This window comes from Urocitellus parryii, chromosome 2, assembly GCF_045843805.1.
Source record: "Urocitellus parryii isolate mUroPar1 chromosome 2, mUroPar1.hap1, whole genome shotgun sequence".
NCBI classification, from domain to species: domain Eukaryota; kingdom Metazoa; phylum Chordata; class Mammalia; order Rodentia; family Sciuridae; genus Urocitellus; species Urocitellus parryii.
This window is the reverse complement of record NC_135532.1, coordinates 226,227,125-226,249,863: the sequence shown is the minus strand read 5'-3', so window position 1 is coordinate 226,249,863 and position 22,739 is coordinate 226,227,125. Positions and strand designations below refer to the sequence as shown.

Sequence of the window (22,739 nt, the reverse complement as noted above, 5' to 3'; positions counted from 1 at the left end):
TGCAGTAGAGGCCTAGGACCTGACATGATCCACTGTCACCCAAGAGCCAGGAGTGGACTCAGGCAGGGCACTCCTAAAACGTCCCCTCCACCCAAAAGAATTGAGGTCACGAAGAGCACGGTTGTGGTTCTCCTTCCATAGTGCCCAAGGAGTGCCCAAGGAGTGCCCAAGGAGTGTCCAGGAGCAGGGGCCTGCACAGGCACCCAGCTCTCCTGAACCTCAGATCTCGCACCGGGGACTCTCCTAAGTCCTGACTACTATGCCCTGCTGCAATGGCAGTGAGACCTCACCACACCACGCCTGGCCCTCAGCACCCACCCAGGGGCCCAGAGAGCCAACGCGGGAGCCTGACCAAGGTCTGAGAGCCAGCTGCAGGCCAACTGCCACTGTGTCCCTTCCCTGGCACCTCCCTCCAAGGCTCGGCTCACCTTCTCCCACCACTCCCTCTGTCCTTTGCAGGCACTCCCTCGACAACTTCCTGGGCATCCACCTCTCGGGACTCGGGCACCTCCCTGCTGCCGATCCCCACTCCTCCTCAAAGAACCCTACTCTGGTGAAGGCTCTGTTTCCCTTTGTTGTGTCGCCCACACCACGAGCCACATGGGACACCTGACCCACCTCCATGGTGTCCTCACCATCTCTACAGAGCTCTCCAGAGCCCAATGCCAGACTTCCTCAGACACTGGACAAGGACATGTTCTGTGTCCTCCACAAGGAGGAATTTTCAAGTCACACACAGAGCAGGAAGGGAGCCGGCTATAGGTCACCAACCGGCACAGAACACCCACCTCTGACAGCACAGAGACCTGGGCAGAAACGTAATAGATAGCACAGAACACAGAACGCCCTGGACACCCAGGGTGGTCTTCAAGAGGTGAGCAGAAGCCTCCCATCCTCAATGCTGGAACAAGAGGACAGAGAAACAGAGAGCAAAGCCAGAGACTGAAAATAATGATGGAGATAAGAAACGTTCCTGAATGACCAGGGTCAACGACAGACAGAACCTCCCACCCAGAGCAGCCTGAGCACATAGGACCCGTTCTGGAGGAGCATGAGCCTGCCAGGGACTATGGCAGCAACAGAACCAGGGACTTAGGCATTCAGCAGCCCTCGCACACACAGCAGGCAGAGCAAGATACTGAGCTTCAAAAGCCGCCCCCCACTCCCAGGTCCCCAGTGTGCAAAGCATGTGCAGACAGATGGAGACAAAGGCTACTGATCATAGGTGCCAGCCTGAGAGCCATGGGCGGCCAAGAAAGAGGTCACAGTAGGACTGTGATAGTGACACCAGCTCAAATGTGACCGAGCAGACTGTGGCACAGCCACCCTTACACACCCATGAAGGGAACACAACAGCAACCTGAGGCAGGAGGCGCAGCAGAAGCATGGTTCCCAGGCAGCCAGGGGTGTAGGACAAGTTGGAGGGAAGGGCCCCCAGGAGCTGCAGAGAATAGCGCCCAGGAGACAGAGCGTGCTGAGCTGAGGTGCAGCTGTGCTAGGGCACCAGAAAACCAGGGAGGCTGCGTGGAGCTTCCCTGCAGCTGGTGTGGCCTGCCCTGCTTGCCCACGTGCACACTGATGGGAGGAGGAGGACACTCAGGAAAGGCCGTCGTTCACGGCCATGTGGGTGACAGCCCGAGGGCTGGAGACGACTGCGCGGGTCCCCTACCAGATTCGTTGGCTGAGGTCCTGATCCCAGGACCTTCACAGGCAAATGTCAAGATTAAGTGAGGTCACCAGGGCATTCCCTAATCCAACAGACAGGCGTCCTCATGAGAGGAGACCAGGACACAGACCACAAGAGGGACCACCATGTGAGGACTCGGTGAGAAGATACCACCTATAAGCCAGGGAGAAGGGCCTCCAAGGGCCAGGCCATGAGACCTGTGGCTGTAACAGAATGAGTCTCTATTGCTCACGCGGCAGGTGGTGTGCTCTGTCATGGCAGCCCCAAGCCAGTTGACCCCACAACCCAGGACTCAGAGGCAGAGCACTAGTGCTGAGGGCTGCACTGCCTAGCACAGAGGGTCCCAGGGCTGCGGGCACCCAAAAGATGACATCAGATGACCTGGTCACACAAGCCGCGGGTGCTGCAGACATCGCACTGTCTCCATAGAACCCAGATGCTCCAGCATCCATCCCCGAAGTTGTTGGAGAGTGCTTTCCACAGAGGTTAAAAATGACAGAAACCAGGGACTGGGAAGGGTCCTGGGGGAGGAGGGTGGAGAGAGGGGCGGCTGGATAGGGCCAGCACAGGAGACTGCACACCCAGGAAAACCTGGTGCAGCCATCAACAGCCATCAATATGTCGAGGTGTCTCACAACTGGTCCCTTCCTGGCCCTTCTACTAGACTAGCCACAAGTGTTAACAAGTGTCACAAGCAAGAAATAGCAAAAGAATGACAGAAAACTACAGCATGGAGGTAACTGGAGGAAGAGGAAACGTACAGGTTGACAGAAAGATGCTCTGGACGAAACTCAAAGCCAAACACAGCTGCACAGCCCCTGGACTATCAACGCATGGCAGCCAGGTGACTGAGGGCAGGGGGCCGGGGGCAGCCTCTCAGCCAGGATGGAGCTGCCAGAGTGCGAAGGGGGAACCCTCAGCCTGGACCCGTGGGCAACAGAGGTGCTCCTCAGGAGAGCAGCCCTCCCTGGTTGGACCACTGCACCACGGCAGACAGCAATTCAGAGGCACTTGACCACTGAGCCACATCCCCAGCCCTATTTTGTATTTTACCTAGAGACAGGGTCTCACTGAGTTGCTTAGCACCTTGCTTTTGCTGAGGCTGGTCTCCAACTCATGATCCTCTTGCCTCAGCCTCCGGAGCCATGGGATTACAGGTGTGCACCACCACACCCAGCACAGTTACTTCTAAATTACAGATCAGTGACCACAACCCTTGCTCAGCAATCAAAACAAAGCCCATCACCTTCTGCCGCTCAAGACGAAGGTCAAGTTGATCAGAGTGTTCTTTTCTTTTTCCATAAGACATCTCTTCTAAAAATGTACAGGATGAACTAAGAAAAAAAATATGTTTAAAAGCTTCACACGTGACCATTCAGCTGCACCCACCCACTCTCCCTGGGCCAGGTACAAAAGCAGAGGCCTTGGTCAAGGATGGGATGACCAGGTCTGCCTTTGGCTCAGTCAGCATCCTGGGACCACAGCAGGAGCCACCAGCTAGGGACCCACGGGGTCCATCTCACTTCCAGTCCAGACCACAGAGCACACTTCTAAAACAAGTCCACCAGTCTCTACTGGCATAGATGGCAAACATGGGATGTGAACCAGCCCAAGGTCCCATGTCAGAACCATTCCCAATGACGACTGCTTCCTCTGTACCTGACTTCACCAGACCCCAAAGGGGGCTCCTCCTTGGCCTCCTGCAGCCGCTGCTGGAACAGGGTCAGGTCCTCCTGGTAAGTCTTCTCAGCATCCCTCAACTTCTTCTCAAAATAGACCCGTAGCTGCTCCAGCTCAGACTCATGCTGGCTCCTGTCTCGCTGCTGCTGCTGAGCAAAGCCTTGCCGCAGGTGCTCCAGCTCCTCCAGGCAGGACGCTCGTGTCAGCAGTGGCTCCAGAGGCCCTTCCACAGGAAGAGGCACACAGTCAGGGGGCAACAGAGCAGACTCTGAGAGGGGCCCAGTCCCAGACCTGGGAGTGGAAGAGGGCCCTCGCAGGGCTGCTCAGCAGAGCTCCTGAAAAGCAGCACTTTCTCTTGCTGGTGGTCCAGGAGCCAAAGAGACCCACTGTGGCAGGAGAATGGGCCCAGCCAACAGCTACCAAGGAAAGGAACAAGTGTCAATCCTGCATCCAGGATTGAACCTGGATCCTGCACAACCCCAAGAAGCCTAGAAGTGGGTTTGGGGAGGTGTGTAGCAAAGACAGCTGGGTTTCACCTGTGGGCGCCCCTGGCCAGAGAGCCAGACGTGCCCTTCAGACCTCGCAGAGCTCCTGACTGATTAGGGCACACTATGACTGTCGCAGTCTGGCTGGGCACAAAATAACCAAACTGCCACGTAGGTTCAAACAGGAATTCCTTTATTGCCCGAACTCCCAGGAACGCCACCCACGCGGCCCTTCCAGGAGCACCACACACCAACCAGAACTCCCTCCACCAGACCCTCACCAACCAATGCGAACTCTCCAGGAACCGGAACTCAAGGGAACGCCACCCTATTGCCGGACAGCAGGGGTCCATATACAATTGAATAGACAGCCTGTTTCAATCCAGCATCATCCAGTCACAGCAATCATACACTGCTTAACTTAATTATCATCATCTTAATGGCTCGGTCACCTCTCAACCACTCCTTCTGGTAATGTGCCAGGCGCCATTCCGACTTGGCTATGGCTCTCAACACATGACCACACAAGAACTATAGTCCTGGGCACTGCAGGCTGCCCCAGTGTGGACTCAGTCACCACCCAGGGCTCCCTCCTGGGGGCCTCAGTATAAAGGAAGATCTGCAGCTGAGCAAGAAGGAGCCAGAGCATGTGCAGAAGCAGCTGCGCCTCTGGTCCCATCAGCTTCTCTCTCCTCCAGCCTCCAGTGACAAACAGACCCAAGGAAGGACAACTGACACACTGCCCACCACATGTGGCCACAGACAGAACTTGGGGCTGGGAGACGAAGCCCAGGCTTCCCTTCCCAGTGCCTGGCAAAGGGCGGCTGCCCAACAGCACAGCCCTGGTCCTTCCTCATGATCCACCTGCCCTAAGGGCAGTTGGCAGATGAACTCCAAGAAGAGGACATCTCTTGTGGCCTGGGATGCTGGTGGCCTGAGCTGGGCCTGACTGTCCCTGCCTATGGGCACAAGTGGCTCTGCCTGCTCTGGAGCAGCCACATTTAGACAGCTGAGCAGAAACCAATCTGATGTGAATGGAGGGACTTGGCTCTCAGGGAAGACTAGGACCAAGCTGTCCCAGACAAACTCGCCACCGCCGGTGGGCCCTGAGTCCTTCAACACTGGAGCTTGAGCCACTAGAGGCGGCACACAGGACCACGGTGAGGGAAGCAGCAAGGCACTGTTTACAGCCATAGGCACCAACAGCAGCGTCCAGGAGAAGGCTGAGCACCACAGGCACTTCGCCTCACACTGGGGAGACACACCCACAATGATGCCAGTCTGCACCGCTAGGGCCATACAATCACACAGCTGCTACCAGCTGACTTGCCTAAGGACAAAATCATGGCTCTCCCAACTCTCGGTCTCCACCCTGGGACAGTCCAATGCAGCACGAGGCTCGTGCACTTCATTCCCAACGAAGGCCGATCCCTGTGCCTGACTTCCACAAACCCCTGAACACTGTATAGGACGGGCACATTTTAAAAACTACTTTTTGTGCTAGCTACAACTACTAAATTCTAGTTCATGAAAAATGAAACTCTCACAATGAAAAACATGCCTTCAGGGCTCATCATGTGGCTCAGTGGTTGAGCACTTACCTAGCATAAAGCCCTGGTTTCCTTTCCCAGCACTGCAAAAACTGAAAAGCACACACAGCTTTGACTTTGGAGGGTCTGAATTTCCTCCACAAAACTGCTCACCAGGGCTGGGGTTGTGGCTCAGCGGTAGAGCACTCGCTTAGCACATGCGAGGCCCTGGGTTCGATCCCCAGCACCACATAAAAATAAATAAATAAAACAGATATTGTGTCTAACCACAACTAAAAAGTAAATATTAAAAAAAAAAAGGGGGGGGGAGAGAAAGGCAGAGAGAAGGGAAAGGATATGCAAATGGTAGGAGACCTTCAATGATACACAAAAGTATAAGAGGTTATGATGGGCAAGGGGGAGGGGGAAAAAAAGGGAGAGAATTGAACAACAGCTGACGAGGCAGAGAGGGAAGGTGGGAGGGGAGGGGAGGGGGGATAGTAGGGGATAGGAAAGGTAGCAGATTAAAACAGTCACTAATATGCCATTAGGTAAAAATGTGAGTATGTAACAGATGTGATTCTGCTATCTGTATTTGGGGTAGAAATGGGAGTTCAAAACCCAATGGAGTCAAATGTATGAAAGATGATCTATCAAGAGCTCTGTAATGTATGGAACAATCAATAAAAAAAAAAAGGGGGGGGGGAGGGGACTCACAAAATTAGAGGGAAGACCAATGGAGTAAAGGAAGGAGATTGAGAGGGAAGGAGGAGAGGAAGTGATGAGGAGGTATGGGGGAATGTAATCTACCAAATCATGCTATGTCCATGTTCAAATATAACACAATGAATCCTACAATAATGGATCATGTAATAATTAAATAATTAATAATAATAATAATAATGCTAGAAGGGAGATCAGAGTAGAACAAGTAAATTAAGGGAGGGAGGAGAAGAGAAGATACTGGAGAATGAGTTGGGCCAAAGTATGTGATGGACATACACAATATGAAATAAGGAATCCCACTATTATGTATAATTACAATGTACCAATAAAAAATAAATTACATAAAATTAAATAGAAAAAAAAAAAAAAAAACCTGCTCACCATTCAGCTCCTCTCTGTTGGTTCTCACAGACTCGAGCTGGGACCACAGGCGCCTGACTTCTTCTTGTGACTGGGCCTTCAGGGCTTCATAGGATGCTTGAAGATTCTCCAACTAGAAAAGGAAAGCATCACTGTGAGGAACGCAGGAGACCAAGGTGCACCATGTGTGGTCTGTGTTACATGCACCTGGTGGGCAGGAGCCAAACACATGTGGAATGGAAACTTACACCCCAAACCTAGCAGCCAGAATGGAGCAGCCAGAGCAGCCTCATCCAAACAAGGCCCAGGCCAGAGTCAGAGTCACTTAAAAGTAACAGCCAGGTATGATGGTGCCATCTGCAATCCCAGCTCCTCAGGAGGGTCAGAGAGAAGAGTCATGTAAGCCCAGGAGCCCAGGGCCAGCCGGGGCAGCATAACAAGACCCCAACTTGAAATAAGAAAGATAGAATTCAATTCTGGGTGTGAGTGTTCACAGCATAACTTCAGCATGTACATGCTGGGGACAGTGTAGTCACCTGCCTGATGGCCTAGAGCCATAACGGCACCATTCCTGCAGCAGCCAGACACAGCCATCATCTGTGAGGCTGTCTGCACCCTCTGGGCACAGGACGGGGCTCACCCATGACCATGGTGGGACCTGCAGGAAGGGCTTGCGATACCGCTGTTGTGAGGCAGGGCCAGGGAAGCAGCATTACCCACAGGACCATCCCTTCAAATGAGGAGTGTGTGTTCTTCACGTTCACATTACAGAAGCAGGTCACCTCACACTCGGACACTAAACGCTGCTCCTCACCTTGTCAAGTGCCCATAAAGCACAGCATGAAGGGCTAGGCCCTGCCACGGACTGACCCTCTGGTCTCAGGGATGGCGAAGAGCATCCTGACACACTGTGACACTGCCAGGCCCAAAGCGAGTGCACCCTGGTGGGATGTCAGCACCATTCTGTGTGGTCCGGCTACAAGACAGAGCAGGCAGGCTGTCCCAGCAGAGACCCAAGAGGCCTTCCAAGCAACACAGGCCTGTCCACTCGCCAAGGAGGACAAGCATGCACCCTGCTGCAAGGCTGCCTGACTTCCAGACTTCCAACCCCTCTCCCTGCAGTGCCGTGTTTCCTCTACAGTTACCCCAGGCCTGGGCCTGTTCCCAGCAGATGGATCTTCTCCCTGAGCAAGAACCGCAAAAGGGAAGGCAGGCTCCAGTCCAGAGCCAACGGCCAGGCCAGGAAGGCCTGGTGGAAGGATGAGCCTCACCATCTGTCTCGTGGGCTGCAACCCCACAGGGAGCTGGGCAACCACAGAGGAATGTGGCCCCTGAGCTATGGCCTGTAGTGAGAGAGGCACTGGCCCTGAGGCTGATCCATCCTCTTCATGGCATTAGGACCAGGGGGTGCTCATGGGCTTTCTCCCCATCACTGTGAGACATCCTAGCAGCCAGGACAAGACTAGGACCCCAGAAACAAAGGATATAGACACCAGGTCTTCAGGTCCAGAGATGGGCCCAGGCAGGCTCCTGAAGACCATGGGGACCCATGTTGCCCCTGCTCAGATTGCACACCTCTGCACACCACCAATTCCAACTTCTGTTCTACTCTTTTCAATGTCTTGGGCTGACCCTCATCTCTTGGGTTTGGTAGGAAAGCACTCAGGCTGGAGTACCCTGGCCATACCTTAAACAAGACATGCAGGACTGCACCAGAAGCAGGTCTGGAGCAAGTAAGCAGAAATGCTTTGGGGAGCTACTGGAGGAAGTTCTGGCTTATAGAATCACAGTTGGGGAACATGGCCTTACTCCTGGAGTTTGGTATCTTTTTATTTATTTTATTTTATTTTTTTATACTTACAATTGAACCCAGGGATGCTTTACTACTGAGCCACATCCCAGCCCTTTTTATTTTTTATTTTGAAACAGGGCCTTCATAAGTTGCCGAAGGTCTTGCTAAATTGCCAAGGCTGGTCTTGAACTTTCAATCCTCCTGCCTCAACCTCCCAAGCCATGAGAATTACAGGTGTACGCCAACATGTCTGAATTACCATTTGGGACCTTTATTAACATTTCAGGTATACTTCTAGAGAATGTGCACTTTCCAAGTACAAGGCAAGAATGTTAATGCTGACATGAACCTCAGACTCTGCCCTTGCGCCTCCACCCAACAAGTCTTCTCAAAGTCAGTACTCAAATTTCAGCAAATAACAGAACAATGGCCCAGTTACAAAATCTTTTAAAACTTCTCTAAAGGCTGGGGCTGTGGCTCCATGGTAGCGCACTCACCTGGCATGTGTGAGGCACTGGGTTCCGGCACCTCACACAAATAAATAAAGGTCTATCGACAACTAAAAAAAAAAATTAAATTCCCTAACACGAATAATTAAGAATGAGTGAGCTCGTGCCTACCTCCAGCTGCTTTTCTCTCTCCCTCTCTCTGAACCTCGACTCCAGGTCTTCCAGGCACTGGCAGCGCTCCACCTGCAGGTCCTCGCGTAACTGCTTGATGGCTGCCTGGTGTTGAGCCTCCAGGTTCTTCAGGGAGACTAGAAGGCAGCACGAATTCCACCTCATTTTCAAGGAGATGCCACTATCCCTCCTCAGCGGCACTGGCAGCAGGTTACCACTGAGATGATAACAGCTCAGCTCGCTGCATGCCACTGAGCTGCATCCTGGGCCCATGCTCTCCTGCACAGTGTGCCACGCCAGGGGTGTGGCAGGAAGGCAAAGCTGAGCCCCAGCCTGCAGGCCCAGTCCACACCCTGTCTCAGCAGCCACTCTGCTCTCCCCAGGAAGGAGGAACAGACAGACATGGTGGTTCACAGGCAGCATCACTCAGCCCACAAGGACCACTGCAGAATACACAACTACCAGATACTACTGTTCTGGTATCAATTTAGTAAATAAGCACACAAAACATGTCTTTGAGACAGAGGTCAGGTGGCCAGCAAGGAGGCCTCCCAACCTGCCATCAGGAGTACCTGGCATTGGAAACCAAAGGTGGCAGAAGTGTGTTTGGTCCATGTGGTGAGCTGTAAGATCCTGAGTCTAATATCACACAGAAACTCAGCCCCTCCAGACCTGCTCACAATAGTTCTATGCTCACCTTCAGCCTGATTTTTAGCTTGAAAAATCTTTTCCGACTCAGCTCTCTGTCCTGCCAATTCTTTCTGAAACTGGTTTTGCAAATCCTCCATTTCTGACTGGTGCTTTGCGGATAATTCTTTGCGTAGATTTTCTAAGCATAACTCTTTTTCAGATTCCCAGTCTTGTTTTAGGGTCTAATTTAAAAGAAAAAGAAGATTATGGTAAATATTGATCATATGTGGTAAAGAAAGTTCAATCACACTGTCAAAAACCTAGAGTGGAGCCAGGCGCAGTGGCGCACGCCTATAATCCCAGTGGCTCAGGCAGGAGGATCGCAAGTTCAAAGCCAGCCTCAGCAACTGTGAGGTGCTAAGCAACTCAGTGAAACCCTGTCTCTAAATAAAACACAAAATAGGGCTAGGGATGTGGCTCAGTGGTTGGTTGCCCCTGAGTTCAATCCTCGGTACCCCTCTTCCCCCCCAAAAAAAAAACCCTAGAGTGAGCAACCCTTGACCCCATACTGAACTGTCACTGCAGGAAATGGGTCTTGATGGCCAGCCAGTGACTCACCAGCTGCTGCAAGGACACAGCAGGAGCATGCACAAGGCAGACAGCTGGAGACAAGAGAACAGGGCCGCCTCGCCCCCAGCAAAATGATTCTCTGAATACAAAGTGCATTGCGTGGCCATTCTTGAAAGCTCGTGAAGCTATGTCCCTACAAGATGCAGGATCTGATGGTGACTTGCCAAACTCTCCAAGAGATGGGTTCTGGTCCCAGCGTCCTAAGAAACAACTCTCCGCTGCCAGGTCAGAGGAGTGGAAGGCCAGGGCATGAACCCCAACCCTGAATGGACAGCCCTGGCCAATGCCTGAGCAAGCAGGACTCAGGAGGAACCCCTCAACTCACTGGGGCTGGGGCTGGCCCCCACAACTCCACAGCCTCCTGACATTCAGAGGTACCACACCTCGGGCCATGTTCCCCTTCCTCCGCCAGACACAAGTCCAAGAGGACAGGGATAGTGGCCCAGGACAAGGGTGGAGGGGTGACAAGCAAATTTGTACCACAGACATCAGTGTGAAACAGCACACATCACTCGACAGCACAGCTGTCCTCACACAGGACAACTACTCGCTCTGCCCAGTTCCCCTGGGTCCCTCAGCATCAAGGGTCACAGAACCATGCTGTGCAGTCACCCACCTCAACCATCTGCACACTTTTCTCCATTTCTGACCGCAGCTTCTCTTTCAGCTCCGCTGTAAGACAGACAACAAGCCATTCAGACCCCTGAGTCTCACCTCCAGATCCATCACCCAGGAGACAAGGCTCCAGCACCATGGGCCACACAGTGGACACTCACAACAAACACCCTGTGTCCAGGAGGGCCACCAAAACCCAGGCCTGGACAGAGAATAGACAGGGCCCATACAGACCAGAATGGTGAAAAGAGAGCAGCCCAGAGAGGGTTGACAGACAAGCTATGTTTACAAGCTATGTTTCCCAAAAAAGGGAGAAAAATATGGGAGTCTGAGGCAGGAGATCGCGAGTTCAAAGCCAGCCTCAGCAATGGCAAGGTGCTAAGCAACTCAGCGAGACCCTGTCTCTAAATAAAATACAAAATAGGGCCAGGGATGTGACTCAGTGGTTGAGTGCCCCTGAGTTCAATCCCTGGTACCAAAATAAATAAATAAGGAGAAAAATTTAAATATACCTTTGTTTGCTTGAAAGTCCATGAAGAAACAAAAGAGCGTCACAAGAGCTTAAGAAAACTTGCCCCTCAGAGTGAGGGAGAGGCGGGCTGGGGCAGGGGCTCTCCACACAGCCACAGCTGAACATGCTGTTCCTGCACCAGTGGAAAGCAAGCAGGCAAGCAGGAGCACAAGCACTGGCCTGCGGCTCCCTTCTGGAGTGAGAACACGTGAACCGCAGCTGTGGGAACATCTGCACAGCTTGGCAAATGCACCCCAAGCCACCAGACTATGTTCTTCAAGCGAGTGGATTGTGCACTGTGTCAATTATGTCTCAAAAAAGATCTTTAAAAAAGATGTGCACGAGCTGGAGCTGGAGCTCAGTGGTAGAGTGCCTGCCTCACACATGTGAGGCACTGGGTTCAATCCTCAGCACCGCATAAAAACAAATAAATAAAGATATTGTGCCCATCTACAACTAAAAAGCTATTTTGAAAAAAAGTTAAGGGGGGGCTGGGGCTGTAGCTCAGTGGTAGAGCGCTTGCCTTGCACGCATGAGGCCCTGGGTTCGATCCCCAGCACCACATAAAAATGAATAAATAAATAAAAATGAAGATATTTAAAAAAAAAAGCTAAGGGGGCTGGTGTTGCAGCTCAGTGGCAGAGTGCTTGCCTAGCATGTGTGAGGCACTGGGTTCTATTTTCAGCACCACATATAAACAAATGAATAAAATAAAGGTCTATCAACAACAAGAAAATTTTTTTAAAGTTCAAAAAAAATGAAGTTAAAAAAAAAAAGATGCATGAAAGCAGGGTCCTCTTAAAAAAGAACATAAAAATTATTAAAAATAAAACATGAAAACATTTATTAGGCCAAAAAAAGAGCTCAATTTGACCAAGAATTAGCAAATTTAAGAAGTACCCAGGTTAGCCAGTGGGTGGCACAGCCAACCAGGAGAATCATGGTCAGCTCAGCATAGGAGGACAGGGTCTGAGACCAGGGGCATTTGGGTGGGGCTGAAAAAGCCTGTAGGCAGCAGATCCCACCATCCAAATTAACACTCATCCACTGGAGATTGCACTGAGGGAGAGACCAGCAGAACAAGGGCTGCCAAGGCCAGGTGAACAGACGTGCTGACCCAGGCACAGCTCAGCCCACAGCAGTGTAAACTGTCAGGAGCCAGGCTTGGGGGGCTGCCTTTCAGGGAATGGGGACAGGAGCGTGCACTCTGGACAGGGGAAGTGACCCAGAAAATAAGCAGGCCATTTCTTAAAGAGGACACCATGAAGTCTAGTGCAGCCAGGAGGCATACTGGCTTGGCCCCATGTGCAGAACCTCTCTCTTGCCCATGCCAGCATGCAGTACCAGTCTCCTGCCCACAGCGGAGTGCCATCGCTTCCTTCTCTTGCGCATGCTGCTCCCGGACCAGCTCCAGCTCACACTGCAGCCTGCTCTGCAGCAGAGCCAGCTCCTGCGCACGCCGGCCGTTGAGCATCTCCCGCAACTCAGTCAGTGCGGTCTCCTTCTCCTTCTGCAGGTTGGCCTGCGTTAGCTCCAGCTGCACCGTGTGCATGTTGCTCAGGCTCAGACGCAGCGCCTCCAGCTCCAGGCTGGGTGCCGTCTGGGGACAGAGGCACATCCGATGAGTCTAGGCTTGGAACCAGGCAACAAGGTGACACCAAGAAACACGTGATGGACCCAGGACAAGGGAAACAGAGCATGCAGCACAGGAGGACAACCACCTGCTCTCCACACTTGTGGCTGCAACTGTCCCCACAGTGTGCCTCCCACCAGCAGCCACTCCCATGGCTTCCCTCACAAGTAAGAGCAATTTACAGCAGAAGCAGTCAGGGCACCGCATATATGACCTGGCACAGGCCAGACTGCCCTCCCCAGGCCCCTAGATGCCCTTCCACCTGCCCCAAGGAACCGCCCCCCCACAGAAAACATGGAAACACAGCAAGCTGTGGCATCTGCCAATGCACTCTGGGATGAGTCTCCCCCACCTGCAGTCCCCTCCCAGCTCAAGACCCCAAGTGCCCTTGTGTGGATGGCTGAGGATATGCCCAGTGTGTGATGGCCAAGAGCCCTGGCTAGGCCGTGCAGGTCACCTGAGGCTGCTGCTGCTGGGCAGCCTCATCCTCGGATCTGCTTGCCAGTTCACAATCTTGTTCTTCTTCCTAGGGAAAGAAAGCAAAGACCATGGCCAGAAAATTCACAGAACCAGCAGCCACTAAGAAATAATAAAATAATAAAATAAACTGGTGCCTCACAAAAGCAGTGCCAAGGATGTTCCAGACACCTGGAAGGTGGAAAAGGCCCAACCAGACTCACACAGATGTCCCAGACCAGCAAACCAGGAGCCCGGGCTTTTCATGGACACTGCAGTCCTCCCTACAAGAGGGCGTAGGAGGGCTGAGGCTGGGGCTTGGCAGTAGAGTGCTCACCTAGCACATGTGGGGCACTGGGTTTGATCCTCAGCACCACATAACAATAAATAAAATAAAGTCATTGTGTCCATCTACATCTAAAGAAAAATATAAATTAAAAAAAAAAAGCGTAGGACTTGCATGTGAACTGCACACATCCTCCAGGAGACTTTCAGTCATGTTAGGTGACCTGTGACACCTAACAATGAAACTGCATAAACAGTGGCTACAGCCTACCCTTTAGGGAATAATGGTAAGAGCAAGAGGTCTGTCTGCATTCAGACCAGATACCAACTTTCCCCAAAGTTCCTTCAGTCTGTACTCAGTAGACTCTATGGGTGTGGACAGCTGATTGCACTCACCCAGAAAGCAAAGCATTAACAGGTGCTGCAACAAGGGCTACACGTCACAGAATACCATTTACATAACATATCAGGAGCCCAGATCCACAGAGAGCCGCCTGGGGGTGGCGTGGGCAGGTACAACTGTCAACAAGCACGCGATTTTCTTTTGGGGTGATAAAAATGTCCAGAGCTTAACAGAGGAGAAGGGGTGCACCTCTGGGCCTGTCCTAAAAGCCTCTGAAGTATGTGCTTTAAAACAGTAGATTAGGGACTAGGGATATAGCTCAGCTGGTAGAGTGTTTGCACTCACATGCACAAGGCCCTGGATTCAGTCCCTAGAACCAAAAAGAAAAAAAAAAAAAAGCAGTGGATTACATCATGGGAATCACATCTCACTGAAAGACAGCCATCAGGGAAGGGCACTCGCTTTGCTGGACAGTGCCAACCTAGCCATCTGAATGCAGGAAGAGAAGAGCGACACCACAGAAGAGAAAAGGTACAGGACGTGGTGGACCAATGCAAGACGCCAACATCAAAGGTCACTTATGGTCACCGAGTTACAAGTATTGACAAGATATGACTGATTCTCAAAGTCATAGAGGGCGTGGAAAACAAATGCACCCACACAGTCGATGACAGAGTACGTGAGTTTGCTTTCTTCTTAAAAGGTACTGGACAATGTCTGTCAGAGCCATCAAAGACCTCTGTCTTAACACTCCAGCTCTGCCCCTTGCTTCAGCAGCAACAGCCCCAGGGAAGAGATGCTGTGGCCGCCCCTCAACAGGGATCAACGCAGCTCCCCCCCAGTCTGTCTGCCTGCACAGCACCCCTCCGCCAGGAAACCCCTCCCCCCCAGTGATCTTCAGGTCCAGCCTCTCTGTGTGAAGTGTCGCCTGGGCACTTCAAACTCGGAATGACTAAATAAACTCAATTTTCCTGCCCAAGCCAGGGGACTTGGGGTGGACAACTTGATGTGGTCATGGAGGCTTAAAAGACCCCCAGAAGAACCAAAGTGCAGGGAGCTGACAGCATGGGTGAGCAACACTGAGGAGTTCAGCAGAGTGTGTTAGTCGGTTCTGCCTGACTGTGACCAAAAGACCTGCCGAGAACAACTCAGAGGAAGAAAAGCTTATTCTGGCTCACGGTCCGGTCCAGGTCCACGGCTGGATGACTCCACTGCTCTGGGCCTGAGGTGAGGCAGACAGCATCACGGCAGAAAGACACCGCAGAGAAAAGCTGCTCTATCTCATGGCACCAGGAAGCAGGGAGTGCAGGCAGAGCCAGGGACAAAACAATCCGTCGCCCAGGCACAGCCAGGGGACCCAGCTCCCTCAGTCACACCCGACAACGCGCCTACAGCTGCCACCCAGTGATGCATTCCAATTATGAATCCACCAAATGGATCAATCCACTGGTTAGGTCACAGTACCCTTAGTTTAACCATTTCACCTCCCGCATAAACAAAGGAGCCTTTGGGGAACATCTTACAACCATAACAGGGAGTATGACAAGATTCCCCCCAACACTGGGGGCTCCTCCAGCGTTCTCTGCCTCAATGAACGAACGGCAAAGCAAAAACCACACTCCATCCCCGCCACATCATGACCAGTCGTGGCGTCTCTCCACTCCCATAAGCACAGCTGTCCAGTGTCCTGCAGCCACTCGGCCTCTCCTGACTTTGCCACACTCAAGACTGCAACTTCCCATGGGGTGAACCCCAGCACACTGGGCTTCAGTGCTCACCACACCGGCCTCTGCTCTTTATCTGCTTCCTCTTGGGGCCATACCAAGCCCAGCAGAGGGCACAGCTACTCTTGACCCCATGTCCACGACCACCTCCACACACCACACCTCTAAGGAAGTAGTGCCTACACAATGCCAGGGGCAGCCTCCACGTCACTGGAGAGCATCTGCATGCTGGGCTCACCTACCCACGAGGTGATCGACTGCCTGGGAACAGCCTGACTGCTCACAGCAGAGCCTGGGTCGGACACATAAGAATCCTGCTTCAAAGTGAGCCTCCTGGGAAGGTCAGGGGAGCACCCATTCTAACCCTGAAGGTGTGATCCTCAAATATCTGAACCACTGGTAGGACCCACAGAAAGGGCCTGGACACTTCCAAAGGGACTGTGCACACCACACAGGACCTCAGAGCCCACTACAAGGGCACAGTCCAAGTGATGCTCATTGGGAGAATAGATCTCTGTACCTGAAAGTCTCCCTGCAGAGAGCAGAGTCCCGCCAATCTCACTGATGAGACCAGTGTAATCTCAAAGCTACGCCTGGCAAGAATTTACCAGAGAAGTCAGTGTAAAAATAGGGGAGGAAAAAAGATCGTCCACAATCGCAGACAATGCAGAGCCACTGATACACTCCCATGCCACTACTACTTCAGAACCCAGGGCCACATGTGCAAACAACAGAGACAAATGGTGACCAGCCCCTCAGGGGCTAATTAAACCCCACAGACATGCACACACATAGACCAGGAGGACTGTGTGAGAATGCCCACAGACAATGCCCTTAGACAAGGACACTGCGGTGCACCATGCACAGGACTGCCTGGAAACTGCTCAACATGGTGGGACCCGCAGGAAAGGGCTCAACAGGAAGTATTTTAGCCTTTTTGCCATTGTGACAAAAGGATTCAACCAGAACAAGTGTAGAGGAGGAAAAGTGTATTTAGGGGCCCATGGTTTCAGAGGTCTCGGTCCATAGACAACAGATTCCATTCTTCGAGGCTCAAGGCAAGGTAGAACATCATGGTGGAAGAGAGTGGCCGAGGAAGCAGCTCCCATGAAGATCAGAAAGCAGAGAGGGAAAGGTTCCACCAGCCATATTCAAAATATACACCCCAAAGGCACGCCCCCAAGGCCCACCTCCTCCATTACCCCTCAATTCCATCAGGTAACTAACTAATACACTGACTGGGTTCAGGCACTCACAACCTAATCATTTCCCCTCTGAACGCTCTTTCATCGTCTCACAGGTGACCTTTTGGGGACACCTCACATTGAAACCATAACAGACACACTGCAGATTCTCCATAGGTGAATCTCATTATCAAGACACTGGACTCACAGGCACAGACCCAAACATTACATGCTAGAATTTATAAAAATTCAAAAACTAGTGGCGTTGAGGATTTAGCTCTGTGGCAGAGCACTTGCCTAACACACACCAGACCCTGAGTTTGGTCTTAAGCCCTGGGGGGGGGGGGACGGACTCAAAAACTAGCAAAACTAAACTAGCTATAAGTACTGCATAGGATTTACACACACACACACACACACACACACACACACAAATGAACCATAAAGCTCTAAGAAGATAACAGAATGTTTCAGAAGTCACAGGAGGACCGTGAGTTCAAAGCCAGCCTCAGCAATGGCGAGGCACTAAGCAACTGAGTAAGAACCTGTCTCTAAATAAAATACAAAACAGGGCTGGGGGCTGGAGTTGAGCTCAGCATAGAGCACTTGCCTCATAAGTGTGAGGCACTGGGTTCAATTCCTAGCAAAACAATAAATAACCAGATAAAATAAAGGTCCCTCAACAACTAAAAAATGTAAAAAAAAAAAATAGGGCTGGGGATGTGGCTCGGTGGTCGAGTGCTCCTGAGTTCAATACCTGGTAGCCCTCACCACCGCCAAAAAAAGAGAAGATAACAGAGTGTTTCTGTGACCCCTCAGGGCTAGGAGTGACTTTTTGGCAGGACACAAAAAGCACTGATCAAAAGAAAAACTGATAAACTCAAATCATAAAAATTAAGGATTTCTGCTTATCAAAGAACAGAACTAAAAACAACCCCCCCCCAAAAAAAAAGAGGCCAGTGAGGGTGGAGAAACCAATCACAGCAGATGTATCTAACAAATGACAAGTCAAGAACATCGAGACGTCTCCAAACCACCAAAGACACTAAGTACGTGGGGGCTAACAGAGGAGCACGGCCTGCACCCAGCTAAGACCTGGACACACCCAGCATGATGTCAAGAGTGCCGTCATGGTACCACGCCAGCATATGAAGGAACACAAACACACTGAAAAACCAAACACGACTGTATTAACAGATCTGGCACTGCAGAGAAAATATCCCTGAGTTTAAAGGCAAGGCAACAGAAACCTAAAATAAAGACAGATGCAGGGAAACTGGGGGTGGAGAAGAGGTGGCAAGCGTGAGGCAACAGCTTGGCCCCTCCTGTGGCCAGCAGCTGTGCTCAGCCGAGCTTGCACAGGGCGTTGCAGTCGAGGCTGTGCTCAGCAAGGGCATGTTTCCACCTTCAGAATGTGGGAGCATCCCAATGCTGGCAGATGTTGACACTGCAGGGCCTGGTGCAGACGCCAATACAGGGCACCCAAGGTCACCAGAAGGGGAGGGACAAGAGGGAACAGAAAAAAAATATGTGAAGAAATAATAGCTGAAAAGGTGCAGGTGTGCAGCCGCAAGATCAGGACACGCATTCCACAGCTGCTGCTGCATGGCCGGCATCCGCAGGTGGCCCCAGCACCACTGGGCTATACCCTGGTCCTTCTTCCCAGCTGAATTATCAGGTATCACCAACTCCAGCACCTACTAAGGAAACCACGACCGTCTTTCAAAGATGACACACAATCACATAAGCAGAGCGAGGGATAGTCACAAACCAAATTCCCCCAGAGTCAATAGAACAGCAGAGCCCTTGCCAGGTGGCAGGTGCAGCTGCGGGGCTCTGGGCCAGGCCTCAGCCCTCCTGCACGCAGAGACAAAAGTCCCAATCTCACAGCATGCCACCCAATATTAAAGGAGATACAGAGAAAACACACAACCATGTCTGATACAAGTGAAAAGGACGAAGGTCTTGTCACCACTATTCTAAATAAAGTTCACTCTTCCAATCCTGCTCACTGTCAAAATACCTCATCATGTACACCAGGCATCCTACCAAGCAAAAGCACATGCACAGAACAAAACCAAGGTGAATCTTAGTGCAAGATGAGGAAAGGACCCTTGAGTGTCCTTCTGAAGATGCTGCCTTCTGAAGCACACCATCAGCACAGATGCTCTGCAGTCCAGCAGCATCCCGACACAGGGGCAGCTGATACCTGACCCAAAAAGACCTATGCCACAGCTCCCTCGGCCCTCAACAGCTGGGACGATTTGGAACTAACCAAACTTCCCTGTGCTGGGAAAACCTGAAGATCACAGCAATCATTCTTATCACTAGGATTGTAACGACAGCCACAGGTAGAGGACTGGGCCCTCTGCTGGGAATCACTGTCACCAAGGAAGGTGGAAGGCAGCCTTGGGCCATCTGCCTAGGAGACAAGATACCTGCACTCCCTCCAGCCCTTCTGGCCCAGGGAAGCCTAGCAAGTGTCCCTGCAGGGTCTGGTCTAGCTCCACCGGCTCCAGATCATTCTTTTTCTGATCACACCCCCATTAGTGGTACCCACATCCTACCAGTGCCTGGGAGAAGCTCAGATAGCAAGTCCCAGCCTGTGTTCCACTTTGAAGCACAGCAGCCTGTGAACTGGACCAGGTGTGGCAAATTCATAACAGACCTGCTGGCCCAGAGGAGAGCAAGCAGAGCGTGGACACAGTTCCTCTACCTCCATGCAGGTCTTCTGCCTGCTCTGAAGCCCCCCTGCCAGCCTGGGAGCCCAGCCCGAGCCTCCTCTGTCCCAAGCTGTCTCTGACTCACAGGAACCCATGCCTACCTGCCAACCTTTAAAAAGACAAAGGCAATTATTTCACACCCTCGGATCTCAGCAGCCCATTAACTCCATACCAGCCACCTCTCAAATTAAACTTCAACAGCCTTTCTCCAAATACAGGTTTCAGAGCACACCTTCTCTTTTATATGTCTGTTACGGACTGAATTTTTCCCAAATCCCACAGATTGAAGCCCAAACCTCCAATGAGAATATCTGGAGATAAGGCCAGAAGGTCAGATGGAGTCATGAAGGTTCCTAATCCAACAGGATGTGTCCTCTTAAGCAGAGACACCAGCACTCTCTCTGCCATGTGAGGGCACAGGGACAAGACAGCTGCCTGCAAACCTCACCAGAGACCAACCCAGTTGGCACCCTGACCCTTGACCTTGGACTTACAACCTCCAAAAGGCTGGTGGAAAAATGAAATTTCCCAGGGCTGGGGTGGTAGCTCAGTGGCAGAGCGCTTGCCTAGCATGTGTGAGGCACCGGGTTCGATCCTCAGCACCACATATCAATAAATAAAATAAAGGTCCATTGGCAACTAAAAAAAATTAAAAAAAAAAAAAAGAAAGAAATTTCCCTTGAGTCCCCCATCTGTGCTCTGTGCAGCTGAGCAGACAACACACTGCTTCCAGACTCCTCATCTTCCCGCTCCCCTCCCTCCAGGTGACCTGCTCCTATGCCATCTCTGAGGCCCCTCACCTCACACACAGCTTTGCTTCAACAAGTGCCACCAGTGTAGAGCTGCAGGAGCTTCGAGGCAGCAAGGTGCCTGGCTCCCTGCACCACCTCCCTTCTCTCCTATGGCCAAGGCACATGTGGCAGTGTCAGGACTGGGGCCTGCACCCCGCCAGAGGCACTCTCACCAAGCAGAGCAGGTGCTCTCACACAGGCTCCTCCCAGAGGCCCAGAGCTCAGCTCCACCCTCTGCGTTGTATCAGCCTGTTGTCACAGCCTGCCCTCCATCCTGGGATCCCCCAACACCTCATGTGATTTTCTTTCATTTGCACTCACCAAGGTCCACTCTGTACTGTAAAGTCCAGCGTGCCTCAACAGCACGCGCTCCCACACATCCACCATTCCAGCATCCCATGGATAGTCCTGACTGCCCTGTGCCTCAGCTACTCACCTGCACCCTTCCTGCACCCCAACACCAACTCTGGCCAACCCTAATCTGTTCCCCTTCTCCCAGCTGGCCTCCTCCACAGCGTCCTCTGCATGGATTCGAACAGGGTAGAACCACACCCGTGTGCTCAGACTGATTTCTTTCACTTGGTAACAGGCACTTAAGGTGCCCCCAACACTTCATGGTTTGATAGCTCATTTCTTTCTAATGCTGAGTGACAATATGTTCTGGATGTAGTTTTTCTATCTACCATTAGCCTCCCAAAGGACATCTTGGCTGCTCCAGTTTGGCAAGCCCCCAGGCAACCACTGCTTAGTCTGCTTGCTAGCGTCCTTGCTGCTCCCACCCAATGCCACACCTGGAGCCAGGGCACAGTCACATGCACAGGGGTGCAGTGCTCACTGCTCATTTTCTTCCTAATGAAAACTGGTTGGAGCATCTTTTGATGCACTTAGTTGGTGCCAAGCATCACCACTGGTAAGGTCTCTATTCATATATTTCATACATTTTTTGTACTTATTTTATATTTATTTTTCAGTTGTAGTTGGACATAATACCTTCATTTTGTTTATTTATTTTTATGTGGTGCTGAGGATCAAACCCTGGGCCTTGCATGTGCTAGGTGAGCTCTCTACATCTGAGCCCCAGCCCCAGCCATTATTTCACCCATTTTTTAATTGGGCCCTTTTCTCATTGATGAGTTTAAGAGTTCTTTTTTTTTGTTGATACAAGGAGCACTTAACCACTGAGCCACATTCCCAGCCCATTTTTGTTCGTTTTTCCCAAGACAAGGTCTCACTAAGTTTTTAGTGCCTTGATAAGTTGCTAAGGCTGGCCTTGAACTTGCCATCCTCTTGCCTCAGCCTCCCTAGGTGCTGGAATTACAGGTATACACCACCATGTCCAGCTGAGTTCTTTTTTTTTGGTACCAGGGATTGAACCCAGGGGTGCTTAACCATTGAGCCACATTCCCAGCCCTTTTTATATTTTTATTTAAAGACAGGGTCTCACTGAGTTGCTTAGAGCCTCACTAAGTTGCTGAGGCTGACTTTGAACTTGTGATCCTCCTGCCTCAGCTTCCCAAGTCACTGAAATTATAGGCATGTGCCACCGTGCCCAGCCAGCTGAGTTCTTTAATATATTCGAAACAGTTCGGATTGGACATGTGTTCTCCAATTTTCTCCCATCTGTGGTCGGTCTTCTCCTTCTGTGAACACCATATTTTACAGAGAATTTTCTGAATTTCACTAAGTGCTGCTTAGCATTTCATTCTTTCACAGATGCTTTTGGTGATGTACCTAAAAACTTATCTCCAAACACAAGGTCAAGTAGGTTTTCTCCTGGAAGTTTTAGTTTTGCATTTTTTATTTAAGTCTATGACCCATTTTGGATTCATGTTTGTGCAAGGTCTCTTGTCTAGGTTCTCATTAAAAGCTTTTTCACGTTTACTTAAAAATTAAGATTTGTATTTGTCATTCTTAACATATAAGTACAAAGAACTAAAGAGATTAACAATACATGTATGGTATTAAAATTTCATGAGTAGAAAAATAAGAGAAAAGTCTAAAAGGTCTTTTGAAGAGGACAGAAGCAAAATAAATGTTGAAAAACACTGGTAGGAAAAGTTCTTAGTTCTGACACCAAAGACACAACCCACCAAAAAAAATTAAAGAGAAAAGAAAAAAAATAATTTTTAATTAAAATTTATCTTAATTTTTTAAAAAAGTACAACCCATAGAAGAACAAACTGATAAATCCAAGCTCATTAAAATATTTTGCTCTTCAAAAGGTAGTATTAGAAGAAAAAAGACAAACCATGAAAAGGGAGAAAATACATGCAAAGATGCATATGATAAAGAACCTGCATCCAAAGGCTGATTCAGCATACAGAAATCAATAAAT

General features: G+C 50.9%; 1 protein-coding gene and 1 non-coding gene across 12 annotated transcripts in view; one reads left to right on the top strand and one right to left on the bottom strand.

Moving 5' to 3' along the window:
- The window catches only part of Pcnt (pericentrin), a 111,372-nt gene that overhangs the window by 78,673 nt on the left and 9,960 nt on the right, over positions 1-22,739 (bottom strand). For 10 of the 11 annotated variants that reach the window (XM_077795445.1, XM_077795439.1, XM_077795441.1 and 7 more), the window contains exons 3-10: positions 13,356-13,424; positions 12,610-12,865; positions 10,756-10,811; positions 9,577-9,751; positions 8,880-9,016; positions 6,489-6,600; positions 3,347-3,590; positions 2,934-3,021 (exon numbers count right to left, since the gene is read on the bottom strand). In XM_077795445.1, coding sequence (XP_077651571.1) covers positions 2,934-3,021; positions 3,347-3,590; positions 6,489-6,600; positions 8,880-9,016; positions 9,577-9,751; positions 10,756-10,811; positions 12,610-12,865; positions 13,356-13,424 — 1,137 coding nt within the window. The remainder of the gene's footprint in view (positions 1-2,933; positions 3,022-3,346; positions 3,591-6,488; positions 6,601-8,879; positions 9,017-9,576; positions 9,752-10,755; positions 10,812-12,609; positions 12,866-13,355; positions 13,425-22,739) is intronic. The other variant, XM_077795443.1, reaches the window with a different exon arrangement.
- Positions 11,758-11,830, top strand: Trnaa-ugc (transfer RNA alanine (anticodon UGC)). The gene has a single exon. It is a non-coding gene; the product is annotated as a tRNA-Ala (tRNA).